Below are 26,230 nucleotides of genomic sequence, written 5' to 3'. Positions count from 1 at the left end.
ATGGGGGGTTCTGTTAATGAGGAAGGAGGGGGACGGGGCCCTGGGGGGACAGTCAGCTGTCTCTGCCTCAGCTTCCTCTTGGACATACAGTATGAAGAGGGTTTATGACATGCAGGGCATCCATAGTTAGAATTTCTGTATCATTACTTAAGGCTGGTCTTAGAAGCATCGACCCATTAATTGTGCAGGGAAGGTTAGAAATCATCCAGGCCACATGCTCATTGTACAGATTAGGAAACTGGTGCCCAGAGAGGGCAAACCAATCGGCTGAGGGCACACAGCAAGCTGAGGCACCTGCTTGCCAGCTTCTGCTCAGAGGGACTCTTTTTCTCCCTCTCTGCTTCTTGACTTAAGAAGAAAGCTTTGTTCTGTAGGCTTGCCCAGTGAGGTTCTGTGCGTCCCCGGTCTCTGAGCGTAGGACACAGATGGCAGGGCCTGCGTGCCCCAATCTGCCCAGCCCTGAGTCACGTGACTGAGCGCGGCCGCTGGAGAGAACTCCACCGGGCCTCCGGCCTCTGTGTGCCGGGGCCCCGCCGTCCTGCACCTGCCGCCCCTGACCCTGACCCCAGCCCGCCCGCCTGACCCCGGGGTGTTTCCATTTCAGGAGCACGTGATGGAGGCCGCGAGGAAGCGGGAAGTCTGCTTCAAGGCGCTGCTGGCACTCGGCTGGCTTGCCCTGGCCTGCTGCCCTGGGGCCGCGTCCACAGGTGAGCCGCCACGGGGCAGGGGCACTGCCGCACTCAGCGTGGAAGGGCACGGCCCTGGCCGAAGCCGGGCCGCGGGGCAGGGCGAGGGGCCGCGGGGCAGGGCGAGGGGCGGGGGCGGGCCCTGGCAGCTCCCTGGCTGGTCCCGGGCAAGTCTCTACCTGGGCTTCAGTGTCTTCATTCACAGTGTGAAGCGGTTGGCCTGGAATGAAGGGTTACAAACTCAGCGTCTAAGAGGGCCGGGCACGAAACAGGAACGGTGGCGCTGACCCTGTGGGGCTGTGCTCAGCTGGGCTGCGTGGCTGGCCCCCTCTCAGTTCCGGCCAACCGCTGCCACGTGGGCACGGGGGCCCCCTTGTCGCAGGCTCTGCTGAATTTTTAGGAGGAGCTGGGAATCAAGATTTGTATGTAATGTTCCTCAGGGTTTAAACTTTGGCAACTACTCCAACATGTGAAAACCGCCTGGGGCCAGGAAAAAAAACAACATACTTATTTGGAGAGCCAGCTGGTCACCTCTTGGCCACCTTGACCTCAGTGGTCCCTTCTCATTTTGGCATCATGAGATGTTAAAGCGCTTTGTAACCTGCACGGCTCTTATGTGAAATGTGAGGCTGTTTTTCTGACCTTAATATCTTCGACCTTTTCTTTGAGTGGTTTTGAATTAATGTCCCGAAGCATAAGGCAAGATTTCCTTGGGCTATCGGAAAGAGCAATGAAATAAATCAAAGCTGGGGTAGAGAGTGAGAAACAGGGACAATTTCTAAATTTTGAACAGGAGATTACTATCACCATTGGTTTCTCTTTTGTTAAAAAAAAGAAACAAAACCTGCTATTATTTGAGTTTGATGCTTTTGTACAATAAGAATGAAGAGCCTGACATTGTATCTTTTGTTTTCTCAACCCACTGAATGAAGGAAGTAATTAAAATCTATAGTCTGTAACCACCTAGTGAAATTCCTTCAAGGTGACTTGTAGAAACTTTCTGATCCTTAGGGGACATGAAAAGCAATCAATATTTTTTAACTTTCACTGCAGTAATTGATAATATTATCTGAGTCATTTATTCAACAAATAAACAGAAAGGGGTGCGCCTGCCTCAGGGTTTGGGTTTCTGTTTTAGAGTGGGAGGGGGATCAGGTGATTTCCCTGGTATTTGTTCCCACAGCCCGGATCTCCCTCTGGCCCTTTGGCTACAAACCACTTGGCGAGGAGGCTGGGCCTGGGGTGGGGGGCTGTCACCCGGAAGGTGGGGCCTCCAGGCGACCTCCTTGGTGTGGCCCTCCTGGGAGAGCACTAGTGGCCACCGTGGCTGTGAAGGCACTGACCACGTCCAGCCCTCACTGATTTGTACAAGTGCAATCCTCTGACAAATGATCTTCCCCAAGAGCAACGTTTCCAGCTCCGTGAACGACCTGAGGCCGCACCGGGGGTCAGAGCCGGCAGAGAGCTGGGACGTGTGCGCCCGATTTTGGAGAGCCTGCAGGGTCAGACCGACACCTCCAAATTCAGATGCAAAGTCTGACGCAACTGGCGCAAGTGGAGAGGGCAAGGCAGTGAGGGCTGGCCTGGGAAAGGCGGGCCGGTGAGCCCAGAGGCTTTCCCCCATGTCGTTAGCACAGCTCCTTCCCAGCATGCTTGTGCTGCTTGCCTGACCACTGGGCTCGCCGGGGGACCCCATGTACTCCCACTTTGGCTGGAGTCCCCCTCCTTGAAAACTGGCATTTCCAAGTGCAGGGCTCATTGGAGGGCAGCCCAAGGCCTCTGGTTCTCTCTGCAAAAATCCAGCCAAGCCCTTGACCCAAGTGGAGACAAACCCAAAGATGGACAATGGCCCTCAGAAGCCCCTCAGCGACCACCACCCTTGACAGCTGAGGGCCAAAGCAGGGAGCCCACCCGCCAGCCCGTCTGGGCAGCCTGCTGGCGACGCGGCTGTTACACTAAAATGAGAAGCCCACCGATGAGCAGGCCCCCCATTTTTTTCATCTTATTGCACTCCTCGAGCCCTCGGGGTTGACGACAACTGGAAGAGCTGCCTTGGTAAAACTCCAAAAAATGTTTTCCTTCTTAAACGAAGGCGATCCCGAGCCTACGTTCGGCCTGAGGGCGAGGCAGATGGAGCAGACAGGAGAGGTGGTGGGCTGGGGAGGAGAGGGCGGGCACCGGCCCACGTGCCCGCGTGCCCCCCGCCGGGCGCGGCTGAAGGAAGGGCCATCCCTGCCCAGGCACTGCGTGGGTCCAGGGCTCCACCGCAGGTCCAGCTGAGTCAAGACAAAGGCAATTCCTTTCCAGCTCTCCTTGAGGCGTGTAAATGTGGGACAGGCACTCCTACCCCGGAGGTAGCATTCAGCTCTGACAAGCCAGCAATTTCATGATGCCAGATTCCCCCGGGGTCCCGCGGCGGGGACTGTTCACGGCATCTGCGTGACGCAGTGGCCTCTCTCAGGCTCCCCTCCCCGGGGCTTCCGTCCCTCCCGGCACCTCCCCAGGGTCGTCGCTGGGGGAACACTCCCTGCCCGGCGCTTGCCCTCACCGCCTCACCTCTCCACTCCCCCCTGCAGGTTATTTTGAAATCTACTCTTTCATACTTTACAACTTCCTAGTGACAAAAAAAAAAAGGGAGGCGTTGGGGCCTGTTCTCTGAGTCAAGCCGTTCTCATTGTGCTTTGCCCATTGCCTCTTCCCACCTCCTTCCCTCTGGATTTTTCCTTGTCACTCAAGGAGACGCCGCAGTCTCTAAGACTGTCCCTCTGTGGCCACGCCTCCAGGGCAGGCTGCCAGGTTAGAGCCTCGTCAGCCACAGGACAGCGGGTCAGGGGAGAAGTGCCCCCGCAGTGCCCACCACGGGGTCTTTTTAGGCTCAAGGAGACATGCAGACTCACCAGGCTGCCCTAGACCACATGGGCATCGGGCTCACCTTGGGGGATGCAGGCTGGGAAGCGCTGCCCGTGGTCAGGGCAGCCTCGGGTGTTTCTCTCCCACGAGGATGGTCCTGCGGTAGCCCACGCAGCCATCCAGAAGCGACACGCCAGTTTCCCGGGTGACAGCTCAGGTGCGAGGAAACAAGACTCTCATGGGACAGGCGTCAGAACCGCCCCACCCCCTCAGAAGCCTCGTGCCCCCCTGGAGTCAGCTCCTCTTCTAAAAACCCCAAGGCACACCCTCCGGGATTCCTGCGAGGGGAACGCCCAATGACGAGAGTCACTGCTCTCAAGGAGCCCACAGGATGCCTGCACCGGCACCACTCACAGTGGTGTACAGCTCCTCCCACTTTAGATGCCGTTCACCAGTGATTTGTTACAAGCAACGGTACTTGGTAGCGTCGTTTCCATGGCAAGAGAGCTGGAAATTCAGCCAAAGGCCAAATTCTCATGCAGAAGGGGGAAGGTGTTGCTCACGTTTCCAATGCTGATTTCCAGAGAATAGAGGGGCTTGGAATCAAAACAACCTGGGAAATCATTATATCACTTTAGACCCTGGAACATCCTGGGGAGTCATCTGGTCTACCCTTCCTTTTAGAAAAGTGGAACCTGAACCCAGAAAAGGGAAAGGGTTTGTCCACAGTTACATGAAGAACTAACGAAAGAGATGGGTTGGGGCCCCGGGGCTCCTGTCTCTGTGTCGGGGTGGGGCTTGTCTCCTGCTCTCCAAGGCCCGGCTTCTAGCTCTGGTAGAGAGGAGGCAGGGGCTGAGAAGGAGGAGGACAGACCCCTTGTGGTCTGTGGCAGTCCTTGCTTGGGGAGGCTGGGGACGGGAGCAGTGACCTCTCTCGACGCTTGACAGGGGCGGCTGAGTGCCCCGACCAGAGCCCTGAGCTGCAGCCCTGGGAGCCAGGCCACGACCGAGACCACCACGTTCACATCGGCCAGGGCAGGAGGCTGCTGCTCACCTCTTCCGGCACCGTCCACTCCATCCACATCACGGAGGGAGGTAAGCCGGCCTGCTCGCCCCCTCCTGCCCCTGCACCGCCCCGGGGCCCAGCACACGGCCTGCAGGTTGCCATAACTCCAGATGGACAGGACCGAGGTCACGGGCTGTGGGCCAGTGTCAGAGCATCTGGTAGTTTGGGGTGACCACCGGTGCTGAGCCCTTAGGAAGGGTCTGTCTGAGGTCCGATCTTAGTGGAAGAAGCAATCAGAGAGGAAAACTTGTGGTGCTCTGAGCCATCTTTCAGGGGCTTAGTCATTGAACGCAGTGCATGTGGGGATGGCAGTAAAGCCGTGGGGCATGGTTTACCCACAGAGAGGCAGAGAGCAGAGCGATTACTTATAAGCACACCAAGCACAGACATGTTCAAAAGATGCGCCTTCCTGCCTGCCTGGATGGAAGGGGGTGGGTTCCGGGGGTTGTCATTGGCTCCGCTCTCCTTGTCCTCGATCCTCAAGTTCTGCACCTCGCCCCCTGCCTACTTCTTCAGGACAGCTGATCGTTAAAGACCACGGAGAGCCAATCGTTTTGCACACCCGGCACATTCTGATCGACAACGGAGGAGAGCTGCACGCCGGGAGTGCCCTCTGCCCTTTTCAGGGCAACTTCAGGATCGTTTTGTATGGAAGGTGGGTAGGCGGCTTCCGTGGGTCAAGTGCCGCTCTGGATCCGACACGCAGGAGGCTCTCCAAGGGAGAGAGGGAGCAAATGGCAAGGCGGGAATCCTCATGATGTACTGGCAGACCGTAATCATGAGCAAGGCAGGCACGGTGATTTGGATGGGCTGACCGAGGTCCACGGGGCATCTTATTTCTTGTGGCCGCTGCGCTGTACTTATGTTACAGAAGTCCCTGCCAGCCTCGCAGCCACCGCCCAAGCGTGTCGTGAGTCAGGCTCTGGAAGTGTTAAATAGGTTGTGATGGACAAGATAGAGAAACAGCCCAGGCAGTATCTGCCCCTGGTCCTGTTCCCTCTTCAAGCCGTTGAGAGCTCTAAGAAGTGTTAGCTGAGAACACGCAAGGCCTGCGCTCCCTGTCCAGGGAATTCCATATCTGACAGGGGCGGAAATACAAAATACTTTGGAAGGAAGTGCCAACAGGTACACCAAGGGGAAAGACCTCTCCTTGGCCTTTTTGGACTTATTTTGGTCTGTCTTGGGAGGCTCTGGTCGCTAGTGCCATTTTATTGACCTTATGTGATGACCAAAAGTGCAACTGGCCACAGTGGCAGACAGAGCTGCGACGGTCCCCCCTGGGCCCGGCGTCTGGCAAAGGCGTGTGTCGTCTGACTGCGGGGGCTTCGTCTCTTGCAGGGCTGATGACGGTGTTGAGCCGGACCCCTACTTTGGCCTGAAGTACATCGGCGTGGGCAGTGGGGGCACCCTGGAGTTGCACGGACAGAAGAAGCTCTCCTGGACGTTTCTGAACAAGACCCTCCACCCCGGCGGCATGGAGGAGGGGGGCTATTTTTTTGAAAGGAGCTGGGGTCACCGTGGCGTCATCGTTCACGTCATCGACCCCAAATCAGGGGCGGTCGTCCATTCTGACCGGTAAGGCTTGCCTGCCCCTGGAGACCTCCTTCCCTGCACAGGCGCTTGTCAGGCCCCTGCTCTAGCAGGCGCTGCTCCGGGCGCTGCGAGTGCACCAGCGAACGAAGCAGAGGCCTCTGTCTGCCCTCACGCAGGCCTGTTCCTCTCCAGGCCTTTGCCTGCTGAGGCTGAAAGAACAGAAACAAGCACATGCACGTCGGGGAACTCAAGACTGTTTCCAGTGAGGATGGGAGGTAATGGGGAAAAGATGCAGTGAAACGGAAGCGAGTTACTAGGAAAGATCAGTCCAGAGAGGGCCCATGGCAAAGGCCGGGGGGGGAAGCAGCACTGGAGAGGAGAGCGCAGGGCAGGGGTGCATCAGGGGGAACGCAGCAGGTGCAGAGCAGCAGACGTGGCCAAGGGCCTGACGTCCTCAGAAACGCAGAGGCCTCCAGAGTGGCCAGCGTGGAGTGAACGAGGGCAGACGGGCACACAGTAGTGTGGGATGGGCATCGCGTGGCAGGGGCAGTGCAGGCCAAGGCAAGGCGTGGGCTGGATTCTAAGTGGGACGGGAGCCCCCTGTTCTGGCTGCTGTGTTGGGGGGGGGTTGAGGGGGGACAGGAGTGGAACAAGCAGAGGTGGTTCGGGGGCTCCCGCAGGGCTAAGACGTGATGGAGTCGCGGAAGCAGCGCAGACAGAGAGGAGCGGAGGAGTTGAGAGATGTTAGGAAGCAGTGTGGGCAGGTCTCCCGCCGCCCCCCCGGCTCTGGTGTACACAGCTGGGAGGGCGTGCTAAAGCTGGGCCTGCCCCTCCCGCCCCAGGGGCTCTCATCCAGACCCCACCCAGGCTGTGCCAGGGCACCCAGAGGGCAAGGTCCACTGGGAGAAAGAGCCATCCTGGTGCTGCCGGAGGAGGGGGCCGTGGAACTCCTCTGGAACGGGCGCGAGCCACGACGGTCCACGTGACGTGGCAGGGGGCCAGCTGTGGCCCAGGGCGGGGCGGGCAGTGGCCAAAGCACTTGCTGCTGCATGCGGGACAGCCAGACCTTGCCACAAAGTCGTGGGCCTTTCTATGCGCAAAACACAGCGCTCACCGCTTTACCTGTCGTAAAATTTCATCTGTCTGGAAATTCTGCGAGGCAGGCCCCACGATTAGCCGCATGACGCAGTTGAAAACACCAAAGCGCAGGGGGGCTAAACTTGCTCAGAGTCACCGAGGTGCTGGGTGCCAGAGCCGGGATCCAGTCCCAGTCTTCCGGGACCCTGTCCACTGAACGGCGTCTGCCAGCTCCCTGATGATGGCCGTGGCCTGGAACAGAGCAGGCCGGGCACACGGGAAGCCGCTGAGCCAGGGAGAGCGCGACGGAGGTCGAGGATGGCAGGAAGCCTCTGCCTCCGTACAGGGGAGAACAGTCCCTGCAGCCTTGCACTGACCCCTGGGCACCACTTCCTAAATAAGTGCAGTATCGTTACGTGCAGCCGTCCAAGTGTACTTTTAATTCATTATTGAACAGGATAAAGAAAAGCTTTCCAGGCAGCTGATGGGGAGGTAGAATGTCTGCTCACTCCAAGTCTTCTTTGCTTAATTAAAATATATGTCAACAGCCTCAAAGCCCCGAGAGCTGAATATGTATAAAATAAAGATATTACCAACCACACACATGCACGCCCGTAAGTGCAGGCTAAGGCCATCTGAGAAGGTTCCCTAGGGGCCTGGGAATGTAGGTTGGGAGGTTTTGAGTAGGTGGAGGAAAGGCGGGGAAGAATGAGTGAAGGGAGGGGGCGAGCGGTGTGGTCGCGGTGTGGTCCCAGCGTGCCGGCATGCGCTAGGCTTGCCGCAGACAATTCTGGGGAGGGGGAGTGGAGGGTACGGAGCACAGGCAGGGTCAGGCCCGGGCAAGCCAACAGCTGAAACCTTCCGAGAACTCAGGAGCACCTCCATCCCGCCGCCACCCATACCACCGCTGTTCTTTCTCTTTTCCAGCAACTTCTTGGCTATTCACACTGGTTTAGTTTTCTAGATTCCCTTTACAAATATTTCGTTTGTTAGGTTCCAAGACAAATTCTTTTGGAATTTTCATTTTAGTTGCACAAAAGCTTTATATTTGCATGGGGGAGAGTTGGGGTTTTTACAAAATTGTCTTCCCTTTCTCAATCTTCCCACCGGCAGTAGAGATTTCTTTTTAAATCTATAGTTCATATCTATAGGTCATTCCTATATTTTATGTATATAAAAGTGGGTTACCTTTTTATATGTATATAAAAGTGGGTTGCCAAGTTGGAGATGATCGTTTCTTAGTATAATAAAAGCTGCTTTCTTTAAAAGCTTCTTGGGCTCTTCGGATGGCAGATTAATTGCTGTTCCGTAGACACACGCTTAGATCTTTTTTTTTTTTTTTTGGCTGCCATCAGGATTATAAAAATCCCCTCTCTCTGCCCTTTTCAGATTTGATACCTATAGGTCCAAGAAGGAGAGCGAGCGCCTGGCGCAGTATTTGAACGCGGTGCCCAACGGCAGGATTCTTTCTGTGGCGGTGAATGACGAAGGGTCTCGGAACCTGGATGACACGGCCAGGAAGGCGATGACCAAACTGGGCAGCAAGCACTTCCTGCACCTGGGATTCAGGTACCACCATCCATTCCACCTCCACCAGGTGCCTGGACACTGAAGCCACCCCGTGCCACCCGAGCTCTGCCTTTCCCCTCTTCCCCAGGGGCCACACTGCATTCCTAGAGGGAGCCTGTTTTTCCCTCTACGCATAGCCCACGCGTAAAAAAGCAAAAGCCTCCATTCATTTGAAATCCTTTAGGCAGCCAGTCACTGAAGAAACTTTATTTGAGCATCTGCTGCATGTAAGAGCCAGGCCTCCGATGTGTAGCTAATGCAAAAGCTAATTGCCCTCCTTTGGCAAAGAAGGCGCCCCTGGCCATGCCATGCCTTGGGGACTGGCAGACAATTATTTAGAGAGTGTTCAAAGCGATTCCACCCAGCCCGGCGCCCAAGGAGAAGGGGCCCTCTGATTGCCCCGTGTGCCTCGCCGCCGCGGGCTGCAGCATCATGCCCTCTTTGGCTTGCACATACAAAGGACTCCGTTGGCCCCACAGGAACCGCACCTTTGTATCATGTTAAGTCAGAGCTCAGCGTGGAGGAAAGTCGGGGTGAGCTCTCCCGTGGCTGTTTGAAGGTTGTGACATGCCCCCACCCCTGTGATCTCCCCATTGTGTGGGCAAGGTCAGGGAACAGGTTTGAACCTCTTCTGGATTTGGAGCGGAGCGATTTTCCTGGCTGGCTGGAGATCCCGCGGCAAGGGAGGGGCACTGCAGGTTCCAGGGTGCATTCCCCAAAAGCCCAAGAGCTGCTCTTCCTGGCAAGGTTTAGGCAGGAAACCAGAGCAGCCAAAGATGACAAAGATACCTTGGCATCGCAAGGCTCTTTTGTTAGCAAAAACCAGGGGTGCTTCCATTTCGCTGATTTATAAAACCAGAAGGCCGGTGTACTTCTTTGCAATGAGAGCTAAAACGGCAAAGGGGACTGGTCGAAGCAGGTAGTGGCTAAGGGCCCACGACGTGGCCTCTGGCTGCCTGAACTTGAGTCTGGGTTGCACCTCTCCTCTGTGGTATGGCCTTAGGCCAGTGACTCATTTTCTTTTTCACCTGGTTTCTGCATCTGTAAAACAGAGATCTATTAGGGGCCCTCAAAGGACTGGTGGGAGGATTAATTATGACGACATGAGCAAAGTGTTTGCCATGTTACCTGGCATGGAGTAAGCACTCAATAAATGTTGCCAACTGCCCTCTCCTTACAAACACGAGCCATGGGCAGGTTGGGCCCTGGCCAAGTTGTCTTTTTTTTTTTTTAAAGATTTATTTATTTTTCTCCCCTTCCCACCTGCTGTCTGTGTCCACTCACTGTGTGTTCTTCTGCATTCGCTTGCATTATCCGGTGGCACTGGGAAACTACAACTCTTTTTTGTTGCATCATCTTGCTGTGTCAGCTCTGTGTGTGTGGCGCCACTCCTGGGCAGGCTGAGCTTTTTTCACACAGGGTGGCTCTTGTGGGACGCACTCCTTGCATGTGGGGCACCCCTAAACAGGGGCACCCCTGCGTGGCACAGCACTCCTTGCACACGGCAGCACTGCCTGTGGGCCAGCTCACCACACGGGTCAGGAGGCCCTGGGTTTGAACCCTGGACCCTCCATATGGTAGGCGGACGCTCTATCAGTTGAGCCACGTCCGCTTCTCCAGGTTGTCATTTGAGGTATGTAGATCAGCAAGCATTACATTTCTCTCTCTCCTTTGCATAGAGGTGCACTTGGAGGGACAAACCCAAAGCATTTAAAATCAGTAGAACTGATTGCGGCGCCCAGTGCCCTTCATTCCTTCTTTGGTTCATTTGTTCCTAAATGGTTGTTGAGCAGATGTTGGCGTAAGGCCCCTCGCTAGAGTGGGCTTACTGGACTCTCACAGGAAGGCGTTCATTGAACAGGAAGTAGGGATGGGCACGGGAGAGCACGGGAGGGGGCATGAGGCCGGGGGTCTGTGGCACGGCCCCGCGAGCAGGGATGTGCAGTTCCCACAGGGAAGTCAGAGGCCCGGATCAGTGCCGGCTCCTCTGAAGGAGCGGGGGAAGCCCGGGCTGCAGCAGGGGACGAGCGGGGAGGCTGGAGGGACAGGCGCAGGAGGGCCTCGTCCTCTGCCAAGGACCCCGGGCTTCATCCCAGGGCAGCAGGAAGCCCTTGGAGGATTGTAAGCAAGAGTGACACTGTCAAATCCTCATCCTCAGTTAAACAATGATCAGTAGTGACTTACTTTTCCAAGACAAGAGAGTGAAACAAAAATAATAGAAGTCCCTGAAAACAAAAATCTACCAAGGTCCCGTAGTAAGACACTACGTTAGGCATTTTGGGAAGACAAAAGGGGGTCAGGAAACCTTCCTGCCCTATAGCAGTGCAGGCTTTAATGGCGGGAAGAGATGGGTGTGTGAGATTCCAGAATCTGAACCCTTTTTCTCCTCCCCTCCCCTTGAGGAGCCAAGGCTGAGCGCAGGCTCCTGGGACAGGCACATTAGCCTCTGGCATTTTCCTTGAGCTCAACTCGAGGTGAGCTGGGCACGAGAGAAACACGCTTTCTCCCTTGGAACATGTTTTCCGTTTCCTCAAGGGAATCAGGGCATAACGGGGCCTGACAGGTGGTTCGGTAGGTCCGCTGGCTTGTCTGTGTGTTTGATTCCTACCCCGCCTGCTGCCCGAATGGACTGGAAGAGGCTCAACACGGCTCGCAGCTGCCAGCAAGCCCAGCTCTCAGGAGGTCCAGACCATGCCCGTGCAAGGGACGCCCGCGAGGGACCTCGCTTCCCCAAACGATGGGCAGGGGCGCCCGCCGGCGGGACACTTGTTTCAACTCTGCCTCCAGTTTGGGTTCAGCCATGCGAAGACCTTGATTTTTTATTTTGTTTTTTTTCAGACACCCTTGGAGCTTCATAACTGTGAAAGGGAACCCCTCTTCTTCCGTTGAAGACCACATCGAATATCACGGTAATAGATAGCTCGCAAGCGCCAAGCTCTCTCTAGTGCCTCTCTGAACAAGAGACTCAGGGTCTTTCTGAACATCCCACCTCCCCCCAAAACAGGGCTGACCCATTCCCCACCACCCAGATGAGTGACCCGCACTTGACTGGCCATGATAAGTGAAGGTGGCCACGGTCACTACTGACCAAAGGGCAATCGCTCGAGATAATATTTACATTGACTTTATCCAACATAAGTAAACAGGAGAGATGAGAAATGGGACAGGGCCAGCAGGGGTAACATTTTAAGCTAAAAAGGACACTTGGGATGGGTCTTTAGGATCTCCAGAGAGCGGCAGCCTCCTCTGCCCAGTGAAGGTGCAGGAGTTTCTGCAGCTTCAGATCCCAGGGATTCATTCCTATGAGGTTGGTGATGGATAAAAACCTGGATTTGTTGGAATGATGCAACAAAGCCTCTAAAATGGAAGCAAACGAAGGGATGATAAGCTGCTTCCCAAGCCTTAAGTTTTTCTTTTTTCAAGGAAAGTCTCAAGATTCATGTGTGTAGGTGGTCTCTCTGCCTTGGAATCACACACTTTTGACTCTGAGGCTCTGTCCAGCTGCTAAAACCTGCGGTCTCTCTGACAGGACACCGCGGCTCCGCGGCCGCCCGGGTCTTCAAACTATTCCAGACGGAGCACGGCGAGCCCTTCAACGTCTCCTCGTCTAGCGAATGGGTTCAAGGTGAGGCTTCGGAGAATCTGGAGAAAACTCACAGTGGGATAATTGGCCTTGTTTTCATATTTTAGTTTCCTGGCTAAAATAAATACTGTGCAATGGGTTGGCTTAACAATGGGAATTTGTTGGCTCATGGATTCTGAGGCTAGAAGGCTCCCTTCCTCCCAGGGTCATATCTTCTGTCCCACCAACCGTCTTCGGCATTGCTTGGCTTTTCCATCCCGTTTCAACGCACGTGGCGATGCCTTCTCCTTTCTCCTCTGTGTCCCCTGACTTCCACCTCTGGCTGCTCCCTGGGGCTTCCCTCTCCATCTGACTTGCCCTCTGCTCACAATCCAGAATGAAGCTCTACACCTCAACAAAATTACATCTTCAGGAACGCTTATTTACAAGGGGTCCACACCAGCAAGGGTGTGGGCCAAGACCAAGAGCATGTCCCACCTGGGATAAACAATTCATTCCACTGGAGACCAGGATCACTATCTTACCAGAAGAGGACTTTTCTCTTGCACCAATAGGACCGTATAACCATTAGTCAACCACATTGAAAGCTGTGTTCAATCAAGCCACATTGGTGAATGGCCCGAAAGGTGGCTTGCCCCCGTGAAGGTTTTAGTACCACCTCAGGATGGGCCAATGGTATTTAGTTTAGTTCACAGAACACTTCCCATATGCTCGGCAAAGGTACTGGGCAGGAGAGCCAGACGTGAAGAGGACCCGGCCGAGGGCCACACCCACTGGGGCGCAGAAAGCAGGCTTTCTAGGGCAGTCTTTGGATAAAGGGTCTACAGATGGATTTTATTTTTCTCTTTCTTGTTTATTTGCTTTTGTCATTACAAAGAGTAGCTATTGTTTTATAAAATAAAGTCAATTAGAGCTATTTTAGCTAAGAAGTGGGAGAGGCGGGAAACTGAGTTTACGAGCACCAGGTGCCCCAGCCCAGCGCAGGGCTGCACAGGTGACATTCAGTGCCTGGCTGTGCCAAGGGTGCTTTCGGGCTGCCCTGAGCGGGTCTTGCCCTCGTGGAGCCTTCCTGTCTCACCCTGCTATTCTCTCTCTGCCTAGATGTGGAGTGGACAGAGTGGTTCAACCGGGATGGCGCGTCTCCCACTAAAGGCGGGGAGAAAATTTCAGACCTCCGGGTGGCTCACCCAGGAAAAATCTGCAATCGTCCCATTGACATACAGGTACAGAATTCACAGCAAGCGGAGAAATAGAAGGGCTTGGTTTTGAAGGTGCCTCCACGGTTCACAAGCCTTCTCATGATTTGAGGGCTTCAAGTCTCAGGGCCCTCCTATGAGACAGAGAAGTCAGATTATACCAGATCCGTTTATAAACTGAAGCCGAGTCTCTAGATCTGCTCCAAGCTCCGTGGCTGGCACTCAGATTCTCTCCTGGATCCTCCTTCAGAGCTCCCCTCCTTCTCCTTACCCTGCTTCTTCTACCAAGGCCGAGAGTACCTCTAGTGCAGGAATGGGTGGGCCTACCCAGCCTCCCTTCTCACTTGATGTCTTGCCGGGCCCTGAGCACACAGGCTCCAGCTGGGATTCAGGGTGCAGTTTGGGCTCAACCCAGATGGAGAACACACCAATGGCCTTTCCCTCCACTGGGCTACATGAAAGTCTGCATTCATCAAATAGACAGGATTTGCTGAGGCCCTTTGCTTGGTGCTAACTCTACCTGGAGGGGACCTCAGCCTTCTCAGTTGGCTCCATCTGGAAAGGGTTGAGGGGGTACACAGTCCTCCCAGTTCACCACCTCAGCTGGGGGGCCATGGGCTCAATGGACAACAGGAGACAGCAGACATGGGCAAGGGAGTGGGGTTTACTCACACCCAGCCTCAATCCAAACTCAGATGGGAGGCCACGTAAATACTTGGCAGGGAATCACGGGACGTTTGAGGAGGACCATCTCTGCCCACTTCAGTCCTTTTTCATCCAGCCTGGCACAGCCTGTCCTTGTAAAGCACGGGAATCTTTGTAAGGATTTGATATTTTGTGACTTTACAAAAGCAAAATATCTTGTCCCTTGCTGTTCTCCTTAGCGGAAATCCCCTGACCTCCCATCTCCTCACTTAAAATCTACCCACCCTTTCAGGGTCACTGAGACTTTCTGGACTCAGAGTTCCTTGGGGACGAGACCTCGGGTCGCGCCAACTTTGCCCTCCGCACGGCAACTGGCATGGTGGATGGAGATCAACCTGGTGGCTAAAAAGATGTGTTTTGAAGCCAGAGAGATTCGCAATTGCATCCCAGCTCCATCCCTTACGAGCTGTGGCTCACCCACAGGCCTAGATGAGGGAGAGGGCCGTGGGGGCGCAGGGCGCCAACTTTCAGGAGGCCCTTGCTGTGCCCTGAGAGTGGGTGCCTGCTGAAGCTTTGCCCCCCGGCTGCCTCACTTGCCCTGGCTTTAGATACCAGTCGAGTGACTTAACTGAGAAGACCCAAGACTTAGCTAAGGCCTGCTCTCCTCGGGTGCATAAAGGGGGGCAGTAATTGTGACCTCACTGGATCACTTCAGGGGCTCATTGCAACCATATATGAAGTCTGTGGCCCATAGAGAGGGCTCAGGCACTTGTTCATTATTTTAAAATTATTTTGCACTTATTATTAATTATAATATGCTCAACCATTTCCTTACTATCATCATTACGGTTAGTAACAATATAAGATCATGGCTATTTAAAGTGAAGGTTAGTTTGCCCGAACAGTAATGGAAACTTTTTTATTCTTATCCAAAACTGAGATCACTCTTCAGAATAGAAAAAGAAACAGCACTGAGTCGGTGTTCCCTTGGAATCATTGCTGGATCTTATACCTGGACAGGTGTCCAGTTCTGTTTGATGACATCCTCAGGCTCAGTCGTCAATACGGGGTCCCCTGCTAAAGAACATGTGGCTTCAGAGGAAAACATCAGACCAGAGGAGCCGGGCTTGACACTCAGGGGACCTTGAGCTTGACCTTGACCCCCTCTGAGAGCAAGTTGGCAACCCCTGCCTGAGATAGCGGGCGTGGTGCTTGCAGGAAAGGGCTGAATTTTCACCGGCTGGCCTCCCAGTCGGGCTGTACTTCCAAGCCAGCGGCAAGGACTGCCGGCTGAGTGCAGAACAATGCTTCCTAAAAAAGTCCCCTCCTGGGTTTTTGGCGTTGGCCATCCTTTCCCTCCTTGCTCCCCCAGCCCTTTGGTCTCCAAGCCAGCACCGCCAGCAGCTGCAGCCCTTGTCCTAAATTGCATGTCTCAGAATGGCATTCGAGGTCTCGTTGCCGGCACACCCTGGCGTCGGGGTGCAGCCCAGCTCCCAGGGGAGGCCCGTCCTCCGACCTCATTCTAAGTTCTCCACCTGGCCCGGCTGCTCCTCTCCCAGCCAGCCCCTTCCCCGAGACCCCTCTGTGCCAGGCTCTGCGCCAGATGCTGGGACCTGGAGATAGAGACCCCCGCCAGCCTGGCCTTGCCCTCCCAGAGCCCCCGACCCTGGGCGGGAGGCAGACATTTACACAAGGGATCAGGCTGGGGACAGCTGAGGGGCAGCTCTGTTGGCTCTGCCACTTACTGGCTTTGTGATGTCGGGCAATTTCCTTAATCCCTCTCAGAGCCTTTTGCCTTGTCTGTAAAGCTCCATAACAACGACCTCAGTTTTGCTGGGGGGACAGAATGAGAGCGTAAGAGTGAAACTCTTAACTCAAAGGGTTGGTTCCCAAACTTGGCCGCACACTAGAATCACCTGGGCGGCTTTTAAAAACCCCAAAGCCCAGACTGCACCCAGGCACCATCAAATCCGACTCTGAGGCTGGGCCTGGGGGCAGGTGCCTCGGCAGGCTCCCCAGGTGGGTCCAGGGCACAGGCACGAGGGGGCACGAGCGGGTTGAATGTAGCGAATCCTCAGCCAAGGGCAGCGCCGTGCACGGGACTGGCGATGGCGCACGTCCTAAGAAGTAGCTTGCCCAGCTCCTGAAAGAGTTGTGGATGCTCCGTGAGCGCTCACCCAACGGCGGGCACTAAACGCTGCCTTGGGGAACACAGCACCCCAGCACAGCGTTCCTCCATCCCGTGACTTCACGCTGTCCTATAGCAAATCTGATGAGGCCAATAGTTAGAATCATCCCCTCGGGCCGCTGGAAATAGCGTTTGCGCAGGGACGATTTTAGACTGGTGAGTCTATGTTTGTAACGTTAATCATTGCTTTCCTTCTGGACAAAAAACAAAAGTGACTCCGCTCTGTAATTTCGGTGCTGTTCCCAGGCCACGACAGTGGATGGAGCTCACCTCACCACCGAGGTTGTCTACAAAAGAGGCCAGGATTATAGGTTTGTGTGCTACAACCGGGACCAAGCCTGCCAGCGCTACCGTGTGAGGTTCCTCTGTGGCAAGCCTGGTAAGCCGCTCCTCCTCGGGGCAGACGTGCGAGCGGGGCTGTGCTCCTTGGGCTGGCCGTTGCGCCCGCTAGGCTGGGGTGGCTGGCCCGGCCACCTGCAGGCATCTCCGCTGGCACGGTGCTCGGCCGAGCTCTGCGGTGGAGAGCCCTGTGCAAAGCGGGGGGCTTGGTGTCGGTGGGAGAGAGGGCAGGGCCTGGTCCTAGAAAACCAGGCTCCCTGCAGCCCCGCTGCGGGGACGCTCAGCTCCTTGCCCCGTCAGGTGCGTTTATTTTAAACCCTACTCCCGAGGTGATTGTTAGACGGGATTGGAAATGGTGGGTTGTTCCCAAAGGCCCTTGGCCATCTCCTGAAGGCAGTCGTTAAGGATGGGCATCCTTGGCGGGGAGAGGGTGATGGCGACTGAAATAATAGTTGAGAGCAGCTATATTTGTTTTACGTCTTGAGCAAAGTGGGTGTGGTGAGCGGCCCCTTTTAACCCCGGCTCAAGAATTAGTGGAAAATTCCCCTGCCCAGAGCTCATGAATGGCTCTTTTCTGGTTGGGTTTTTTGTTGACTTCAAAACCCTGTGCCGAAAATGGGATGGGGTGAAGCCAGGGATGTGGATTCGGGACAGGCAGGCCTGGCATTTACTTGTTTAGGGAAGGGAAGGGAAGGGAAAAGAGGCTGGCAGCCAAAAGTCTGCCACGAGCCAAGGGCTCCGCTCAGCCCGCCCTGCCTCGGGTTTCAGTGAGGCCCCAGCTCACGGTCAGCGTCGACACCAACGTGAACAGCACCATCCTGAGCCTGGAGGACGACGCGCGGTCGTGGAGGCCTGGAGACACCCTGGTCGTCGCCAGCACTGATTACTCCATGTACCAGGCGGAAGAGTTCCAGGTGCTTCCCTGCAGAACCTGTGCCTCGAACCAGGTCAAAGTGGCAGGTAAGGGGTTCACTAACCTCCCATGGGGTGGAGGAATCCAAAAATTGTTAGACGTAAAGTTCACTGATATCACGACCAATCGATATCAGTCAGCTATTGCTGCAGTAATGCTGCGTAACAAAAGATATCTTAAAATCTCGGTAACTTAAGATGACAAGCCTCTGTGGCTCACACATGGGTTCAGTTGCTCAAGACTGAGCGTGGCGTTGGCTCTGGCTCCAGGCAGAGAGCCGGGTTCAGGTATGCTCCACATGGCTTTCATTGTTCCTAAGACATGATCCCATAGGGGAGGTTGAAAGCTTCTGAGAAGTGAGCAGAAGCACAGAAGGGCGCGTAAGCCCTAGGCTCACAACTGCCCTACTCTCACGCCTTCATTCTAATGACCAGAGCAAATCACATGGCCAGGTTGGCTGGTGGAAACGTACGAAAGGAAGACTTTGGCAAAGGTTTTAAAAGTTGGGAGCTGGTGATCAAGTCCAAGTCCCTTGTGATTCAAGGGGAGACGGGACCCTGGAGGCAAACACTGCAGCGGCAATACCAGCGGTGGACCTAGAGCTCAGAACCTGCCCAAGGAAGGCTGTAAAAGTGCTGGGGGGACAGTAAGTTGGGGGCTGTGACTGGAGGAGGGTAAGGAGGTAGCAGCCTGTGTGGATGGACACTGGGATGACGAGACGTGTGTTCCTTGACGAGGGAGCGGACCGCCTTTTAAATGAGAATTAGTTTGAAGTACAGGTCTAAGTAAATCTGATGACCGGGAAAAAAAGCCAAGTGAAAGACAAAGGTCTAAGTAATAAAGAATTGATGGAAGGAGGATAAACATAGGAAAAACTGAGGAGAAAACTGAAGTTAATAGAAAGAAATTGAAATAGACCACAAAACTTAGCTGCGAGCTTCCTGGCAGCCAGAGCGGAGAAGGCAACTTCATAAATTACTTAACTCTCATTTATCCAACCAAAGGAGGCAGGCCAGAAGGCCAGGAGGGACAACTTTTTCCTGAGCGCCGAGCTGTTGAGGAATCTGTCCCATGGGTTTTCTACGCAGTGACGTGAACAGCTACTCTGTAAACTCTTTTACGCAAAAATGCTCTGTAAGCGGCTATTTGTGGTTTGACCCAGGCAGACAGATGGGCACCTGCAGCTGGTCACATTCCGAGGAAGGCGCTTGGGGGAGGCTTTTTTGGGGGGTGCGGGCAGGGGCAGAGAAGCTTGGAGAGCACTGGCTCTTGACTGAGACCCCCGGGATTCGAATCCCAAAGTAGCACTTAGTAGCCGTGTGACCGTAGGCTATTACGGAGCCTCTCTGTGCCCCAGTTCCCTCATCGGCGTACCAGGGGATATGATCATAGCCGCTTCGCAGGGCAGTTATTAGGAGTAAGGGAGTTTATATACACGAGGTCCTGGAAACAGTGCTGCCCAGTAACTGCTCCGTAAATATGAGCTGCTATTCCTGTTATTATTCGGTACAATCACGGGAGGAAGGAAGGAGCGGCTTGGCCCACAGGCGGTGGCTCTCAACCTGGTGTTTGTCGTAGTCTGTTCTCCTGGACCATTCACGTAAAGGAGGCGGGGAAGGGACATGTGCATGCAATCTTCTTTTTTATGCACCACCACGTGCAGTGAAGGTACTTTCCTCCTTGTCCTCGTGCCTCAAGCTGCTGCGAGAGCACACGCACGCCCTGTCCCACCGCGGGCCGGGCGGCCCCTGGCTTTTCCGTTCACCAGGACGGACACGGGGGGGGGGTGGGAAGGAGCAGTTCGTCATTCATTCAACGAGCAGCCAAACAGCCCATGCACTGGCGGGCAGCGGGCCGGGCCTGGAAACGCCGTGGTGCCCGAGATGAGCACGTGCCCCGTCCTCAGGGAGCCGACAGCAGCGGGGCAGGCGGATGCCCCACTACGAATCATCCCAATCAACACAGCCCGCCGCCGAGACCACTGCCAGGCAGGGGGAGCACGGGGGCCCGGTGGCAGCAAGGGTCTGGCCGAGCCGGCCGGGGCAGGGGGGCCTTCCCAGAGCGCACCGTGACTGGACTGAGATCTGGAGAAAGGGTGGAATTAACGAGGGAAGAGAGGGGCGGCGTGGGCAAAGGCCCTTTGCTGGGAGCTGGCATGGAGCGTTCCAGCTACGGGAGAGGACCAGAGGCGTGGAGAAAGGGAGAGCTGCACGGAGTGGGAGGGCATGGTGGCAGTTTGCGGCGTTATTCTGAACGCCACGGGCAGAGCCCACTGGGTTCCCCAGCAAGGAAAGACATCCTATAGCCGCCTTTACAGGAAGGCACCGAGAGAGGCCAGTTCCAATGTCCGTCGGGCCCCTGCGTCCCCAGGGACGACGTGTGGCGTGCAAGTCCTCGGGGCCAGCAGGTGTCCCCCTGGACTCTCGGTGGAAGCGGCCTTCACACCACTCGGGCTGACGTCACTGCTCCTTGTACAGTGATCCACGGGGCAGGCTCCGTGGCCATTGGGGAGGTGGCCGAGCCGACCTGGGACCCTGGCCCGTGGGGAGGTGGGGTGAGATGTCCTGGGGAGGACGGTGGCTCTGGGGCTGTCCCCACAAGCCCTCCCCTGCAGCCCACTGTGCCACCCCAAGGCCCGGGCGGGGAGCTTCACTTCGAGCAGGGCTCGATGCGGCCCAAGACGAGGGTCCCGTGATGTCGCGATACGCCCGCCTCGCCCAGCAGGGCAGCTTGAGTGCCGGAGCCTGCTCCTCTCGACGGGGCTGGACTCCCGGGCCGTGCTGCTTCCTGGAGGCCTCTTGGGGCTGGACGAAGGGTGAGGTGGGGCTGGGTGGGCAGAGAAGCTGCTGGAAGTGCCTCAGGACCTTCCGAGCTCCCTTGGTTTACTGCCTGTGTCTGTGCCGCCACCAGCGCCTCGCCTCAGCCTGCCCTCACTCCCTTCAGGCCACCGTTATTAGATTTAGCGTGGACCAGCCCCTTTGCTTGGAAGCTTTGGGGCCACGTGGAAACAGTGCCTCCTGGTGGGCAGTGTCGGGAAAGCCCCAGGTGGGGGTGGGTGCGGGGGGCTCACGTTTCTCCTGCCCCCTTTCAAATGAACATGGAGCAAGGCTCCCACCTGCGCCTCTCTTTTCCATAACCGCCCCCCACCTTCCCCAGCAATCTGCTAGGGTCCTCCTCCCCTGCGGCTGCCAGGGGGCCACAGGCCCCCTGCGTCTTCCCCGCTGCCCCCCAAACCCAGGAAACCAGGGTTTTTGCAGTTTAGGAGCTTCCCCACGGGAAACAGAGGGTAGCAGGGTAATAAAAACGCGAGATCTTCTAACAAAACTCTTCCACGTTTTGCCAGCCACGGTGGCTCCCAGCGGGGACAGCAGTGGGAAGCCACCTTGGTTTTCTCTCTTGGGTTCGCAGCTCCTTCCTGCTCTCCCTGTGGCCCGTCCTCCACACCTTGAAACAGCACTACTGCTCTCTGTAGTGACCTTTATGAGCTGCCCGTGACAACGCCGGGCACGCTACGTACGGGAGTGAGTTCACTCTCCCTAAGGCGGGCGCGACTGTTTTCTCCCTGACGCAGATGAAGAAGCTGAGGTTCATGGGAATTACATGTCTAGATTTGCGTCGTCCAACCCACTAGCCACCAGCCACAAGTGGCTGTTGAAGTTTACATTTGCTTCCCATTGAAAATCCAGCTCCTGGGCCACGCTCAGCAGACTTCAAGGGCTTGACAGCTACCATATGGGACAGCACAGAGGAAAGCCTGGCCATCAGCGCGGAACTTTGTAATGGGGGGAGTTTGTGCAGACTGAGCAGGAAAATACCAGAGCCAGGACTCAAACTGAGAGCATCTGGCTGCAGGCAGCGTGCTCCCGCGTCCTTCCTCCACGCAGGACGCTGCTCCCCGCGCCTCGCCCGAGGTGACGTTAAATGATGCTGCTATTAATTATTAACTTTTGTGGAGTCTCCTATCATCTGCCGAGCCCTTTACATAAACCGACCCAGTGCACGTCCTGACGGCCGAGTAAGCGTCCCCGGGGGAGGGCCACAGGCTTCCTGCGTCCTGCCGCGGTGCAAGCTGGGCAGCTCCAGGCTTTAATAGTAGTTTTCAAAATTTCTCTCCTCCTCCCTGCCCCCCCGTTGTCTGCTCTCTGTGTCCATTCGCTGTGTGCTCTTCTGTGACCACTTCTATCCTTACCAGCGGCACCGGGAATCTGTGTCTCTTTGTGTTGTGTCATCTTGCTGTGTCAGCTCTCCGTGTGTGAGGACCCACTCCTGGGCAGGCTGAGTTTTTTTCGCGCTGGGCGGCTCTCCTTGCAGGGGGCACTCCTTGAGTGTGGGGTTCCCCTACGCGGGAGACACCCCTGCGTGGCACAGCACTCCTTGCGCGCATCAGCACTGCGCATGGGCCAGCTCCACACGGGTCAGGAGGCCCGGAGTTTGAACCCTAGACCTCCCATGTGGTAGGCGGACGCTCGATCTGTTGAGCCAAATCCACTTCCCGAATGTCCCTCTCTGGGACCCTCCAACACGAGTCCTCCAGGTTTGTGCCTGCATCCCCAATGGCCTGAGAGAGGCCGGCACACCCAGCGCCAGGCTCTCCCCCAGCCTCACTGGGCCCCGCTAGGTCCCAGCTCCGAGCACGCGTGCCTGCTTCTCCCTGGAAATCCCTGGTGCTTCTCCATCCCTTCCCCCAGAGTGCATGTTCCAAGCCTGCCTCGTAGAGAGGGCCGGGTGGGGGGCCCGCGGAAGCGGGGCTCCCGCGGGGTACCTGCCATGGAAGAAGGGTCATGTCTGCAGCCCTATGTGGGGGGCAACTGCACGGGACCCCCCCTGCTCTCCCTGGCCTCTCCATCCCCCCGCCCCAGCTCTTACAGTCCTTGCAGTTTACTTGGAAAGACCTGGCTCGGCCAAGCCTGCTTTTCTTTGGTTGTTCTTCCTGTATCAGCGCAGCAAGAAGGAAGGGTGGGGTGGAGGCTGGGGGGGGAACTCTGCAGACAGGATGGGAGGTGGGCAACCAGGCTTCCCGGGATACAGCCCAGGAGGGGCCTGTGACCAGAGCCAAGGGACAGATAAAGTGGCTGCCACAGGATGAGGCTGGCCGGGGAGGCTGCGGGTGGGGAGGTGGCCATGGGACTGCAGCACCTCCAGGGGCCGGCAGGGTCTGCTGAGCTCTGTCCCTCCCCTGCCGGGAAGTCCCATACCTGGCCGATCTCCCCGGAAAGTCCCATAACTGGCCAATCTCCCCGTGAAACAGGACAGGGGCCATACCCGCTTCCTCCCAGCCCCCCATCATCTAGGTGGGAAGTGGGGGAGCCTGGGTTCCGGCCTTCACTCGAGGACAATGCCAGCAATGGCACAGGTGCCCCTTCGGTGAGGCTACCTGCCGTGCGCCAGCCAGGCACTGTGGATTGACTCGCTCCTGCAGCTGACTTATCTCCCATAGCTCCCTGGCGAGGCGTGTGCTGTTCTAGCCCCTTTTTCAGATGAAGAGCCCGAGGAGCGGGGAGCTTAAGGACCGTGCTCTGGGACTCGGCCACAGCCTGAGCGGGGGTCTGGCCCGCTCGCCGGGCTCCGAGCCAGTCCTCAACCCCCCGTACTACCCCTCTGGACCCCCAAGGAAGGCCCTCTGGCACCAGCAGGAGCCTCCGGCCAGTGCTCTGCCTGGACCCCGGGTTTTAAGGGGAGAGGCTGACAGGCTGCGGGCAGCCCCTGGAGGACAGAACGCCCCGCGGAGAACGGGTGCTTGGAGGACAGGGCTGTGTGCCCTGCTTCCCTGGCCCTGCAGAGCCCTGCTGGGTGCCGAGAAGGAGAGGCTGGCCGAGAGGGCGGTCAGGGCGCCTTCACCGAGAAGACGACGTTGGGGCAGGGTCTTGAGGGACAAAGCAAGTTGCTGCTGGGGCAGAGTGGAAAGAGGACATCCAGGTAGAGGGACAGCCTGCCAGAGAGCCCTGGGGCCTGCAATGGCAAAGGCGTGTTGGAGGAGGGATGGGGAGCTCGGCCCGGCGGGGGCAGGAGGAGCCGTGCGGGAACGATGGGAGCGTGTGCTCCCTGCTGCTCTCTGTGCAACCCAGCCCCCGCGACGTGCCCCACCCTTTGGGGGTCACCCCTGTGGGACGCGTGCTCTGGGGGACCTCCCGGGACCCAGCCCTCAGGCGCTCTCGTCATGTGCTTTGGCCAGTGGGCGGGCAGCTCGGAGCTCTTAGGGCGTGCTGTCACTTCTTCCTTCTGCACCCCAAGAAGAGGCCTCCATGTGCAGGGAGGCTGCTGAGAGTTTTCCTGGGTGTAAAGATTTCCCCCGGGCTGTCCACTGGTAAGTAGAAGAAGGTCTGGTCCTGCACGCCTGGCGGCACGGGGCACAGGACCCCGAGGGGAGGTCGTACCAGTTCTGGGGAAAGAAGGGCCCGTTATTGACTGTTTGTCAGCAGGGAGCGTTCTGAACTGGGGTGCTTGGGAGACGAGGCGAGGCGGGGAAACAGGGGCTGCTGAACGCCCCCAGGTCTTTCAGCCACAAGGCAACACCAAAGGAGGAAATTGTCGAGACAGAATTAGACGTGCTCGAGATTGACTGGGGAAAATGCCTGGAAGGAGAGAGAGGAAGGATGCGGGTCTCCCGGGAAGGGAGAGGGGCAGGAGCACTCGTGGGAAGAGCCCCAGAAGGCCCTGCAGCCCTGGACGGCCCCGGGCAGGCCTGGGGGCTCCAGAGCTGGTGAGAGTCGAGCTTTACTGAGCTCTTGCTGCCGTGGGCGTTTAAAGTGGGCGTGCAGGCGAGGGTCTCCCCTCGCCCCCCTCGGGTGCCGGGCCAGGCGCCGCTGTCCGCCTGGCTCCCCTGCATCCGTGGTCACCGAGACCCTTTGGGAGGAAGCTCGGCCTGCACAGCTGGAAAGCCTGGTGAAGACCCCAGAGCCCAGGGCAAGAGGCGAGCTGGACAGGACGGCCTTCCACGTGGGTGGCCCAAGGGAACCCTGTGCCCAGACCTTGAACTTGAAAAGATGGTGGCCCTGGGGAGTGTCCAGGAAGAAGGGCCCAGCATTCTGCAGAGTTACCTCCTGGCATATCCTCTCCTCTGGGTGATGTCACACTCCTCACTGGAACTGAAGGTCCAATACAGCCTCGGCTCCTGATCCCACCAGCAGGGGCACAGAGTGTAACATCAGACCTCTCAAGGGACAAGTACGCTACAGTAAACAGGCCTTTGGTAAAGTGAAGGTATTTTAATACCCGAGACTTTTGGAGAGGGCCTCTGTGGTAAGCTAAATAATGGCTCCCAAATATGCATGCACCCCAATCCCCAAAACCTGTACATGTTTCCTTACATGTCAAAAGCGACTTTTCAGAGGAGGTCAAGTTCAGGATCTTGAACTGGATCTTGCAACTTCAGCTCAGTGAAACTGAGTTTTGCACTTCCAAACCCCAGAACTATTTGCATGTGTGTATGTATGGGTGTTGGTTTAAACTACTGCACTTGTGGGAATTTGTTACAGCGGCCATGGGAAACTAATACCGACTTCACAGAAGATACTGTCTCGGCTTTTCCATGCACCCATTTTGCCTCCTGAACTAAGAGGCTTCAAAGAAATGACCATCTTACTGAGTCGGCAGAACTCCCAAACAATAAACATCCTCAGGAACCCTGCAGACCTACAGGATGTGCGTCGGGTGAATGGGTGGGCAGGGGAGCCGGCTCTTCCTGTGGATGAAAGAGCAGCGCTGTCGGCGGGTGAAGCTGGAGTGCTAATTATAACCGCTGCCTTTGCTGTGGGCACTGCCCTGTCTGGGGTTGAGGTTTGTGCCCCTGCTCAACTCAAGGTCACAATGTGAAAATCAAGTGCTGGGTGTGGGCTACGAACCCACACGGGAAATTGTCTCTGTAATTGCATTCTCAAGTGGAAGAGAAAGTGCCTGCCAGCCAAGTCAGCAGTCTCGGTGAAAAGCTAAATTTAAAACCAAGATAAAACCTGTTCCAGAAAAGAATCGGGGGTCCACATGGAAGCAAAATTGTATGGAAAAGAATTTGGTCTGTATGGAAAAGAGTTTGGAGTCTGCATGGAAGCAGAATCAAAGGCAATCCCAGAATCTGAACTCTCGTCACCCGTCACCTTCCTTAAGGTACATGGCTCCACAGATGGAAGAGGAAGAGACTGCAGGGAAAAAATTAAGTGGACTTGACCAGACAGCAGAGAGGCGGTAGTGAAATCTGTTAAGGGTAGTTAAGGAGGGAGTTTGTGGAGGGAACACGGAGGCAGGTAGAGGCCGAGAGTTCAGGAACTCTGACCGCACTGGAAAGAGGGTAAACATAGCTAGAAGGAGTAGCAGAGTGGAGCAGAGAGGTTCTTGTGTGTTAGTTTCTTGAGGATAGGAAGGCTGGAAAGGGTTGAAAATGGGATAGAAGGAGTGCAAGTGGAGAAAGAAGTGAGCTTCAGGAAGGGCCGAGCTGCTGGAGTCCCGGTGGGGCCCGCGGCCCCAGGGCTGGAAGGAGGGAGGGGCGCAGGCTCCGCTCGCTGCTCCGTGTGGTGCCACTGCGGCATCCCGCGCCCGGCACGTGCGCGGCCCCGAAGCCCCAGCCCGGCCCCTTCCAGAGCGCGAGCCTGTGG

General features: G+C 56.4%; 1 protein-coding gene across 1 annotated transcript in view; it reads left to right on the top strand.

The window, feature by feature from the left end:
- The window catches only part of CEMIP (cell migration inducing hyaluronidase 1), a 154,464-nt gene that overhangs the window by 87,493 nt on the left and 40,741 nt on the right, over positions 1-26,230 (top strand). Inside the window, exons 2-11 of the mRNA XM_023585264.3 lie at positions 605-707; positions 4,485-4,631; positions 5,119-5,257; positions 5,941-6,177; positions 8,602-8,781; positions 11,620-11,690; positions 12,311-12,406; positions 13,466-13,587; positions 16,640-16,772; positions 17,501-17,692. Coding sequence (XP_023441032.2) covers positions 614-707; positions 4,485-4,631; positions 5,119-5,257; positions 5,941-6,177; positions 8,602-8,781; positions 11,620-11,690; positions 12,311-12,406; positions 13,466-13,587; positions 16,640-16,772; positions 17,501-17,692 — 1,411 coding nt within the window. The 5' untranslated portion in view covers positions 605-613. The remainder of the gene's footprint in view (positions 1-604; positions 708-4,484; positions 4,632-5,118; positions 5,258-5,940; positions 6,178-8,601; positions 8,782-11,619; positions 11,691-12,310; positions 12,407-13,465; positions 13,588-16,639; positions 16,773-17,500; positions 17,693-26,230) is intronic.

The sequence above is a fragment of the Dasypus novemcinctus genome, chromosome 3, assembly GCF_030445035.2.
Source record: "Dasypus novemcinctus isolate mDasNov1 chromosome 3, mDasNov1.1.hap2, whole genome shotgun sequence".
NCBI lineage: Eukaryota > Metazoa > Chordata > Mammalia > Cingulata > Dasypodidae > Dasypus > Dasypus novemcinctus.
The sequence above is the reverse complement of the archived record's forward strand: the minus strand, read 5'-3'. Positions and strand labels throughout refer to the sequence as shown.